At 37.1% G+C, this 12053-nt stretch overlaps 1 protein-coding gene across 4 annotated transcripts in view; it reads right to left on the bottom strand.

Annotated features, from left to right (window-relative positions):
• Positions 1-5736: 5736 nt before the first annotated feature.
• Positions 5737-12053, bottom strand: part of NR1H4 (nuclear receptor subfamily 1 group H member 4) — a 49990-nt gene continuing 43673 nt past the window's right edge. For all 4 annotated transcript variants that reach the window (XM_032416538.1, XM_032416539.1, XM_032416536.1 and 1 more), the window contains 2 exons: positions 7435-7548; positions 5737-5975 (listed from right to left, as the gene is read on the bottom strand). In XM_032416538.1, coding sequence (XP_032272429.1) covers positions 5737-5975; positions 7435-7548 — 353 coding nt within the window. The remainder of the gene's footprint in view (positions 5976-7434; positions 7549-12053) is intronic.

Below are 12053 nucleotides of genomic sequence, written 5' to 3'. Positions count from 1 at the left end.
TGGTTGGTGCAGGAGATAGATATTTGAGAAGTTAATTCAACAAGTACTTGCCCCACACCAGACTCTATCCTAGCACAAAGGGTCCTGTTCTCACAGAGCTTACATTCTGGGGTGGGGCGGGTAAGATCGTCATCCAAAACTTGACATGTAAGTGGTAATTCAACCTGATGCCCTATAGTGGGCCTTCTTTTTACTGAATTGATCCCAGAACCCTTTGGTGTCCCTGACTACAATAGATCAATTGTCACCTATTGTTCAAATAAATGTATGTTTTATAGTGTTTCTGTTTAAAACTAAGGACAATTTGTCATATTACTTCATGTAGCCAAATTTCCAAGTGGAGTAGTAGCTTTAAATTGGACTTATTGAGTACTAATATCAAAATCTGTACACTTCTCTACAGAACTTTAAGAGTTGTTTGATGAGACATTAGTTAACAATTTTTTCTTACATGCATACTATGTGCCTAAGCATTTGAATACCACTTATTAAAAATTGAAAGTATGCTATACTTATATATGTACATAAACACTCTCTCTCTCTCTCTCTCTCTCTCACACACACACACACACACATCCCACTTAATATTTCTAAACCATTTACTGAAACTTTGACAGCAGGGTATTTTATGCTTTCTTTTTATTCTCATTGTCTATGTAGTTTGTCTTGGTAACTGCTGTACCTTATAAAGATACAAGACAGGAGGAAAGTGAATCTGCAATCAAAAAGTCTAAGCAAATCACTTCTCTTTAAGCCCATATCCCTTACTGGTTAGATGTGTACATTGGGTGAGGAGTTCCGTTCTAAATTCTTTGATTCTTGTTGCTTTTCCCTTCTGTATAATAAGAAAGTTCTCTTGTTGCTTTCTTAACCTCATTTTTATTTCCCAGTTAGTACCATTTTAGTTCCCAGTTAGTACCTCACTCCCTAAGTGCACTTACCATCTCACCTATCTTGATTTTAACACTACAATTAGTAATTGAAGGTTCTACCTAATGAGGTGTAATCTACTTTCATGTGTAGATTTTCTAATTGGTGGTTAGGTTAATAGCTATATTTTAGAGGTTCTTACTTTACTTGAAATTGCCATGGTTGCAACATGCAGAGCAAGCTTCACCAGTCTGTTTTCATCAGATGATAAAGTCTATTAGTTATGACTTTGCCAGAATTGTGAAGATGTGCCCCCACTTTAAGAAAGCACCATGCTTGGAAATCTAAATTTAAGTTATTACATTAGGAATAATCACTTATCTGACTAATCAAACGGAAGAGCCTCTCAAAATCATATACCCCTTGGATGTTGAAATATGATTTGGCTTTTTCACAGCCCTGCAAGAATGCTCTATTGCTTAAAATATACCAGAGTTACAAAAATAAACTCAAAATGGACTAAGGGCTTAAATGGGAGACCCAAAATCATAAGAATCCTTGAAAAGAACACAGGCAGTAATTTTTCTTACATCGGCCGTAGCAACATTTTTCTAGATTTATCTCCCGAGGCAAGGGAAACAAAAGCAAAAATAAACTATTGGTTCTACAGCAAAATAAAAAGCTTCTGCACAGCAAAGGAAACAATAAAACTAAAAGGCAGCATAGAGAATGGGAGAAGATATTTGCAAATGGCATATCTGATAAAGGGTTAATATCTGAAATATATAAAGAACTTATACAGCTCAACACCAAAAAAAACAAACAATCCAATTAAAAATGGGGAAAAAACATGAACAGACATTTCTCCAAAGAAGACATACAGGTGGCCAACAGACACATGAAAAGATGCTCAACATCACTTATCATCAGGGAAATGCAACACCACAATGAGATATCACCTCACACCTGTCAGAATGACTAAAGTCAGGGTACCTGTGTGGCTCAGTTGGTTAAGCGTCCAACTCTTGATTTTGGATCAGGTCGTGATCTCAAGGTTGGGAGTTGAGCCCCGCATTGGGCTCCATGCTGGGTGTGAAGCCTGCTTAAGATTCTCTCTCCCTCTCCCGCAGCCCCTCCCCCAAAGCCCCCTCACTTAAAAAAAAAAAAAAAAAGGAATGGCTAAAGTCAAAAATACAAAGAACCATAAGAAATATAAGAAGCAACAAGTGTTGGCAAGGATGTGGAGAAAAAGGAAATCTCATGCACTATTAGTGGGAATGCAAACTGGTGCGGCCACTGTGGAAAACAGTTGGAGATTCCTCAAAAAATTAAAAATAGAACTACCATATGATCCAGTAATTACACTACTGGGTATTCACTCAAAGAATACAAAAACACTAATTTGAAAAGATATATGCACCCCTATGTTTATTGCAGCATTATTTACAATAGCCATTATGGAAGCAGCCCAAGAGTCCATCAATAGATGAATGGATAAAGAAGACATGATAGATAGATAGATAGATAGATAGATAGATAGATAGATAGATAGATGATAGATAGATGGTAGATAGATAGATGATAGATAGATAGATGATATAGATAGATAAATAAATGATAGATGATAGACAGATAGATACACACACATATATATATATATATACAGTGGAATATTACTCATCCATAAAAAAGAATGAAATCTTGCCATTTGCAACAACATGGATGGATCTAGAGAGTATAATGCTAAGTAAAATAAGTCAGAGAAAAGACAACTATCATATGATTTCACTCACATGTGGAATTTAAGAAAACAAATGAACAAAGAGAAAAAGAGACAAACCAAAAAACAGACTCTTTAACTATAGAAAACAAACTGATGGTTACCAGAGGGGAGGTGGTGGGGGGTTGGGTGAAATAGGTGAAGGGGATTAAGAGTACACTATTCTTGAGGAGCACTGAGTAATATATAGATTTGTTGAATCACTATATTGCACCCCTGAAACTAATATAACACTGTATGTTAAGTACACTGGAATTAAAAAAAAAAAAAATAGTTGTTGATTTTTTTTTTTTTTTTCTTTTGATGGGTTTATTAGTTGTTTTTTTCTGCATTTTGTGGCTGCTGCTGCTGGTTGCATTTAATTCCTTGACATTATTGAGTGTCAATCTATGGATTATACCTTGTGTGAAGTACTGGATAAAATTTGGGGGCAATAGAGGGCTTGATTTATTCATAATTAACTAAACTACTCATTCAGCAGATAATCTATTGAGAGCCAACTACATTAAAAACAATACTAAGCTTATCTTAAAGAAATGTTACAGATTTGCATTAACAAATAATATGTATAAGGAATTCAATGATATAAAATTTGATAACAACAGTTGTTGATAACAAAATTTGATAACAACAGTTGTTGTATCTATGTAGTGGATTGAATAGTGTGCCCCCTCCCCAAAATTCATATCCATCTAGAACCTCAGAATGTGACCTTATTTGGAAATAAGATCTTTACAAATGACCCCCCTCCTCAGTTTTGATAATTTGCTAGTATGGTTCACAGAACTCAAGAAAACAGTTTACTTACTATTACTGGTTTATTATAAAGGGTACAACTCAGTAATAGCCAAATGGAAGAGGCACAAGGCTAGGTATGGGGGTGGGGGAGAGGACATGGAGCTTCCGTGCTCTCTCCAGCACACTGACCTCCCAGCACCTCAATGTGTTCATCAACCCAGAAGTTCTCCAAACCCGTCATTTAGGTGTTTTTATGGCAGACCCATTACATAAGCATTATTGATTAAATCCTTGGCCATTGGTGATTGACCTCAATCTCTGGGATCATCTTCCTTCCTCAGAGTCTGGGAATGAGGCTGAAAGATCCAGCTCTCTAATCACATGGTTGGCTCCTCTAGCAATCATTCCCCATCCTGAAGCATCTACAGCCCCACTCCCATCACCTTATTAGCATAAACTCAAGTCTGGTTGAAAGGGGCTTGTTTTGAATAACAAAAGATACTCCTTTCACCCCATCAGGAAATTCCAAACATTTTAGAAGCTCTGTGTCATAACTGGAGACAAAGAACCTACATTATTTCTTATTTTATCACAATTAGTTTTCCACATGAGAAGAATTATTATTTACTATTACAAGGTCTTAACTATGTGAATAAATCTGCACCTACATGATAAACTCCTAGCTCTGTCTACAGTGCTCCCTCAGTTCCAGTTCATTTCCCATCACTTTCCCTACAAGGCATCTGCCTTGTAATCTGGGAAACACCAAACCACATTCAATTCCTCAAACTGGATCTCCTCCTTCAGGCATTCAGAAATTGACTTCTCTGTCTGAAGTGTCCTTTCTTTACCACCCCTCTTCCTTGGTGGGCCTGCAACTTCCCACTTTTCATTCATTAGCTCAATCCCTTGAGATGGTAGGCGCTGGTATCTTCATTTCACAATGGTGAAACTGAGGCTCAGGAAGGGTTGTGCTAAGCGTTGTCTCTCCCCAGATTACTTGTGCTTTTTTAAAATCTGCACAACTCATCACCCCCTGCTTTTGCTCCTGCCACTCCTTTCACCTTGAACCCCCTTCCCTCTCACCCTGATCCAAGGAAGTCCTGGCTACCCTTCCAAGTCCAAGGGAATTGCCACCTTCTCCATGAGACTTGCCCAGTGAGCCCACAGAACTTGCCTCTGCACTTCTTTGTAAACCCCTCCAGGCAATTACTGTGTCCTAAGGATCTTGTACTTAGTGAGGACACAAATCTTCTTGTTGTAGCAAGTGGAATCCAACTAATGCTAGTCCTACCTCATTCCACTATGTTTAGGACTTTGGCGTGCTAAGCAAGCTCCATTTTGTCTGACTTCAGGAGAAAGGGACATATAAGCCCATTACTTATAGAAGGTGTTTTATTGTATTCACCAAAGGATAATGGGGAGAAGAATGCAACAGTATAACAATGAATGAAGGAAATGAAATAATTCCTGCTTTGGGGAAGTATACAACAGCTGTGCACCCAGCTGTACGAGTGTTTTCCAAAAGCAAAACAAAACAAACCAAAAAAAAAAAAAAAAAAAAAAAGATTAATTATATGCACTGAAGCGAATAGTGAGTGCTCTGAAGAGAGAAAAGGGAATATCCCATCATGGGAGTTGTCTGCATTTGTAAATGCTGCTTCAAGATCCTAACTGCAAAAGGGTTTGCTTGAGGGAATACTTTATGTGAGAATCATTAATTTTTCTGTATGTTATCTCTTTGAACTTCAAAGAAAATGAAATGATCCAAGGGCTATTACAAATAAATGAATATTCACCAGGACTTCTCCAGGGATGAGAAAAACACTTGTGTTATGAGAGTTTATCTTTTTGTTAATTACCCATCACCGCCCCCCCCCCCAGACACACATACACCAGGCCCAATAGGATGTGATTCACCATTTAAAGATATGGGTTTGTATTTTTCAAATTTTGTTCCAGAAGAAAAGCCTGTTGCCATTATGTTCAGTTTATTGCCAAAATTGAACACAACTCTGATAAAATGTATGCAAATAAGGTAAGATGAAGAGCAAAATGAAATTTTCCCTATTTCAACAGAGAGAGGTGAAGAATGATCAATTTAATTAGGCAAACAGGGCATGCCAATTAGAATGAAAGAGTCCCTGAAGCCTTGTAAAATACAATGTAAAGAAAGTCATCCTATCTAGCTCTATATTTACAACTGTGGAAGTTATGTAATTACTGCATAAATATTCATCAAAATTCTTGTGTGAAACCAGGTACAAATGAAATAAAAGAAAGTTATACATCAGATTTATATTATGAGGGAAATAAAGAGCTAGATGCTATTGCCCCTTTGATGCTCATCACTGCACATCCCAGATTTCACAGAGAAGTGGGGTAAACTTATGGTCATTTACTCTCCATGACATCAGCATCTCTGCATGGTGATGATTGAAAGTCCGCAACTCAGTCAATCGACCCAGGAGACAGGCAAAATGTTGAGGATTTTCAGGCTGATAAATCTTGCACAACTTTTGGAGCACATCAAGCAGTGGTTCCTGAAGCTTCTCTACTGCCTCTCTGTCCTTTATGTATTGTCTGTCTGTTTTGATGTTTAAAATATAAAGACAAAATTAAAAAGTGGAGAAGTGTTAATTTGGCATAATTATAGCAACAGTAACTTGCTTACAATGTAACTTACAAATGTGCACTTTTAAATGTACATAAGTGTTTAACTTGATGAATTTTCACACACACACACACGTATGCATGTAATCACAACTAGATCAAGATATAGAACATTTATTGCCCCCCCACCAGAAGACTCCCTAAATTCTCCTTCTAATCTATGCCCCCAAAGGTAACCCATATGGTGGACATATGTATCATTTCTAGTAGGCATATTCTAAGTAGTGGAATTGCTGGGTCATAGAGTATATATGTGTAACTTTAGTAAGTATGGCCAAAAAGTTTTTCTTTATTTTAATTATTTGTTTTATGGTAAGACAAAGTAACAACTAGTTTCTGCCTTGATATTATGATAAAGATGGTTTAAGGCTAACATTGAAATTATGCTTTACAAATCATGAACGTGGCATCACTCTCAGATTATTAAAATAATCCAAAAATACAGACAAATTTTATGTGCAGAGATATCCATTTTGACATTGTTTAAAACAACAGAAAAAAGGAAACATCCTGAATATCCAAACATGGTAACAAGTAAACAATTGTCCATCAATATGATGGATACATGTATTTCAAAAAAGTTTTACTGATATAATTTTCTTTGAGAGAGAGAGTGCATGCATGGGCACACAGAGGGGGAGGGGCAGGGGGAGAGGGAGAGAGAGAATCTTAAGCAGGCTGCGTGCCTAGCACAGAGCCTAATGGAGGGCTTGATCTCACAATCCTGAGATCATGACCTGAGCCGCAATCACGTCAGACACTTAACTGACTGAGCTACCCAGGTGCCCCATTACTGATATAATTTTTTAATGACATGGGAAAATAAACTTAAGAAAAGGATAGTATGTTCTCTATTATTTTAAAAAGTATGTAATTCCATTTAAGTCCCTGTTCAAATACCAACCCCTCAGAAAAGCCTTTCCTGACTACTAATAATAGTAACATTCTGCCACTCTCTTTCCTTATACCCTCATCTTTATATATATATATTAGCATTACCACCTCCTGAAAATTATTTTTGTTTCCTCATTTATTGTCTTTCTCACCCTACTGGAGTGCAAACTCCATGCAGCTGTCTCCTGCCCGTTTCTTTACTGCTATATCCCCCAATGTCTGGAACCATGTTTAGTGCTTAGTAGGTGTTCAAAATGCAATTATTCAATGAATGAGTGTGATGTTTAGAAAAAAGGCTGAGAAGAACTACACTGAAATATTAACAATGATTCCATTTGAGTGGTGGGATTACAGGCCATTTTACTTTTTTTGTGTGTTGCTGTGTCTTCCAGTTCTTTAAGAAACATTATTACTATTATTGTGGAGAGGGAGTAGAACAAACAAATGGCATAAAAATAAAAATGTAACAATGAAATTACCTGGAGAGAGGATAACAATTGCTGTAAGCAGGGCATACTCTTCCTGAGTCATTTTCAATTCTGCAATGCTTTTATAAAAACTAAACATAGGTGTTATGTACTCATCAGAGATACCTATGGGGGAAAGATGAAAAATTACAGAGGCATAATAAAATTTTTGAGTGACTAAAAAGTGTAAAACTATAAACACATTGTACATACATGCACATGTTAATATTTATGCACAAATGCACAAATAATGACTACATATTATGTGTCCAGTCAAAGGCAGGTCATCGCAAATATGGTCAGTTAACAAAATCCTCAAAATATCACCTAATCAGTGATTTGTGTGTCCCTGATTTTAGCAGTGCTTTTGTTTCAGTCACTGCTGTCCGACAATAAATGATAATGTTCTCAAATTGCCCAAAGACTCTCCCAACTTCACTATTTTCTAGATAGGGTTTGGTTAATCTTTTTAATATTAATATCTATAATCATGGTATAGGTAGCATCTTAAACAACCAACAAAAAATTATTGTTCTTAACCCCAGAAGTATAAACATCTGCACTTAATACATCAGCTAGAGTTCTTCTCAGAGTCCATTGTCTACTAGGGCATTGGTACTTGGCTGTTCTCTTCTAAGTCAATACACCCAAAATCAAAAATACCATGTACAGATCTAAACTCCTCATCTTCCTCAAAATCCATCCCATTCCTGGTATTCCCATTCTCAGTGACTATTATCTTCACCCACCCATCTGCCCCTGCCTGACAACTGAGACTCGGCCCTCTCTCTAACTCGGGCAGGTGCCGAGTCCTATGATTCAACCTGCTACCTCTCCCTGGGTGCTCCCTCTCCTCTCCATGACACTGGGAATTGATTTCCCTTTAAGTCCTTATTTCTTTCCATCTGGATTACTACAACTGCCTCCTCACTGGTCTTCCTGTCTTCAGTTCAGTCCCAGAATCACAAAATTCAAATCATACCCTGTCCCCGCAATTCTTACAAACCTTCAAAAACTCCCAGTGGCTTTTGTCATAAATGTTCTTCCTTTTTACATGGGAAATTCCAGGACCTGTCCCCTGCCTATCCCACTACCCACTACTCACCTACATGATAATACTAGTAGGATCCACATTTATTAAGTACTCATTATGTATTAGGCACTGTTCCAAGCACTTCTTATGCTACAATTCATTCAATCTTCTTAATACTCCATGAGATGAGCACCAAGAAATTATATAATTTGCCCATAGACACACGGTTGGTGAGATGTGGAATCAGGATTTGAACCACAGCTAGCAGACTCCAGAGTCCTGGCTCTTAGCTGTCACTAAGCTGCGTCACCTTTCTATCATCCAGCCATGTTCAGCCACTTGGAGCTCCCTAAATTACTCACACTGCCCGGTTTTTATATTCTCTCTACTTGGAATATCCTCCTTCTCCTTTATCTAGATTAAACCTCTTCGTAACTTAAGACTCCTTTGTGTCACTTCCTCCACTCATTCAACAAGTATTAATTTTGTGCTTGTTCTGTGCATAGCTCCACTCCAGAAGAGCTTTGACTGCAGAATTACAGAGAAAAGAAGGAGGAGGAGAAGGAGCAGGAGGAAGAGGAGGGGAGGAGAAGGAGGAGGAGAAAAAGACCATAGGAATGAAAAATAAAAAGACTGTGATGTGACTTATGGATGAATTAAGATGAGGATGAATTTCCCAGAATTGGTCTACACTAAAATCGACTGCTCTATTCCATCTCCAACCAGACCTAGAGCCATACAGCTTTGGCCAAACCAAACTAGAATATAGTTGGATTCCAGACACTAAAGAGTACAATTATCATCTAATATTATGCTTCACAGAGTCAGAAAGTCTAAATCCTTACCTTTAGAATAATCTAAAGAGTCTTCCCAAACTGAATCCCCGGTCTTTCTCTCTTTAGTCAGAATGTCACACTTTTCTTCCCCGTTGACTTTTGATTCTTTAATTGACCCCAGTGGGCTCTCTTTACAATAGTGTCTTTGTTAAGCAACTTGGGTATTACATCATGTGGAAGATTCCAACTTTTACAGATTGAACTGAATACCCATGACTAAACTAGATACAACTTAAAAATGCAGAAGGCTGAAGTATGTGAGCCTGGGAATACCAGTCCTGGTTTCCAACAAACATGGAGGTTGAGTTAGTGAGCCAGCTCTGAGTTTGAAATCTGACCTATGACTTGATGTTGGTCACAGTACCTAAACTTTCATAAGCCTCAGTTTCTTCATCTGTGAAATGTGAACTATAACAATAGCATTATATGAGATAATATATGTGTAGTGCTTAGCATAATACCTGGTTGATAGCAAACCCTCAATAAATGTTAGAGCAAATACTATTATTGTTATTCAGGAAATTGGATCAATTTATAGATCATTAGTTCATTTTTATCTCAGTTCACCTTAATTTTAGTTAGATTATGCTTATTTACTTTTGTGTTTACAAAGCTATGTTTTTGTTTTGTTTTTACATTCTGCACTTTCCTAGAGATGAATACAAATTGGCTGATCGGTGATTTGCTTCAGTATTTTTCTAGGTGTTAAAGCTAAACTAAGATCTATATTTTCCTGGTAAGGTTGTTTGTTTGTTTTTTTTTCCACTTTAAAAAAGAAAAATGGCAGTCTTTAGGCTTTCCTCAGCATTCAGGGACTACACCCATCATTTGTGGCTACCTGAAATAATAACTCATGACCATGCTATTTTTTAAAATAGTATACATACAAGGATTTGGCGATAATATTAAAGGCAGCTGATTTGAAAATATTTAATTTTTAGAAATCATCTTTGACTACCTAATTTCCTATTTTGTCTTTCTAAATCCGCATTAACCTTCCAAAAATGCTACCTCCGTTAGCTATCTAACTATAGCTAATACTTTTGAGGAGAAAAGAGGTAAAGATATTTGTTATGATTGTTCATAATGTACATATTGTACAAGCTAACAGTGAATATAGTGAAAATGTAGAAAATAATAGAATTTTTAAAAAATAAATTTCCTACAGCATAGATCAAATATAAATGCATTTAGAATTGGAGTTAATAATCAGAATTAACCACAGCACCATCAACAAAGGGGTGTTTTAAGTGTTTATGGACCAGAAATTTCTAACCTAAGAAATGTAACAATAATATCATTCCAAAGGGGTAATCTTTTCTTTTTCCCTGCCTCCTCCTTTCTGGAGATATGCTTCAAGTTTGTTTCATTTTTTGCTCCTATGCCCAATTAGCTGATTTTTGGCCACAAGGGGGGGCTATTTTCTAACTTAAGGAAGTTTAAAAAAAAAAAAAAAGTATGTTTCTGCTCCTGTTTCATGCTTTGCCTTTTTTAAAGAAAGAGGTATGTACCTGAACAATTAATTGTTCAATAATCAAAAATAGTCTTTGAGAGAAAAACTACTTGATAGAATTAACTATGCTATTTTAAGTTATTTTGAATGTAAATGTCTTTTATTTCCTAATTCACTTCCAAGTTTTGATTGGGAACAAAAAATAAAGCAGAAGGATGTGTGTGTGTGATACAAGAATACATATTATATAAGACACCATTCCTGGTATTTTAAATACCTCTATCTGATTTATCATACTTGATGGGATCAAGATAGATCAAGAATCTTACTAAAAATGATGCTTTTTGCTCAAAATCATGTAATTTGACATTTTCCTAGAAATGACACCACCCCATAGCATAGAAGTTAAGGTATAAGTCTCTGACATGCCCTACAAAGCAATGCTTGCCTTCTGCTTTCCTTTCAAACCTAAGCTGTCTCCATCCCAGTAGTTTCTCTATGAGCTAATGACACCAAATCTTGGTTCCTGAAGCTGATTCATGTCACTGTCTACACAATTTCTCTACCTCCCTCTCCCCCCAGTCCCATGGCCAATGTACTATGGCAGAGGCGGACTGAAGCTCCAGCCCAAGGTCCAGCCACTGTTGGTCTCATTTCTCTTGTCAGAGGTTGATCTAGTCAGCGACAGTACAATTTTGACCAATGAGACAAAGGGGAGTCTACTCGGGAGGTCTCAAGAAAGATTTCTATACTCAGGAAGAGGTCATTAAGTTTCTTCATTGAGTTTCTTTTTCTTTTGGCCACTGTTGCACCTAGATGTGATGCCTGGAAACGCTGTGGCCAGGAAGAGAATCAGCCTGAGGGCAGAGCCAATACACCAAGGATAGCGGAGCAGAAATTTGAAAAAGACCTGTCCTTACTTTTTAGGCCATATTGAATTGGATTTTCTGTAATCATCAGCCAAGGGCATCCTAACAGATAGTTCCTCTAAAAATAAGATACATTTTTAAAGTCTTCATGCTTTTTTGCCTGAAATATAAGGCAAACCCTGTTAGGCTAGGACATACCACTCATGTTTCAAGGCAACATTCAAATTTTGCTTTCTCTGTGGAGCTTTCCCTGTGTCAGTGAAGCAGAATTAGTTGCTTTCTTCTCTAGGTCCATTTCTATTGCAGCTATCACAATTCATATCTCTCCTTCCCAATAGAGTGTGAAATGCCAGAAAAAATTCTATGAGAACAGGAACCAATGCTGTATTCCTGGTGCTCGACACACTGCCTGACCACTAAAGGGTGCTCCATAGATGTTT

This window comes from Phoca vitulina, unplaced genomic scaffold, assembly GCF_004348235.1.
Source record: "Phoca vitulina isolate PV1807 unplaced genomic scaffold, GSC_HSeal_1.0 scaffold19, whole genome shotgun sequence".
NCBI classification, from domain to species: Eukaryota; Metazoa; Chordata; class Mammalia; order Carnivora; family Phocidae; genus Phoca; species Phoca vitulina.
Note: the sequence above shows the minus strand (reverse complement) of the source record. Positions and strands in the feature narration are given on the sequence as shown.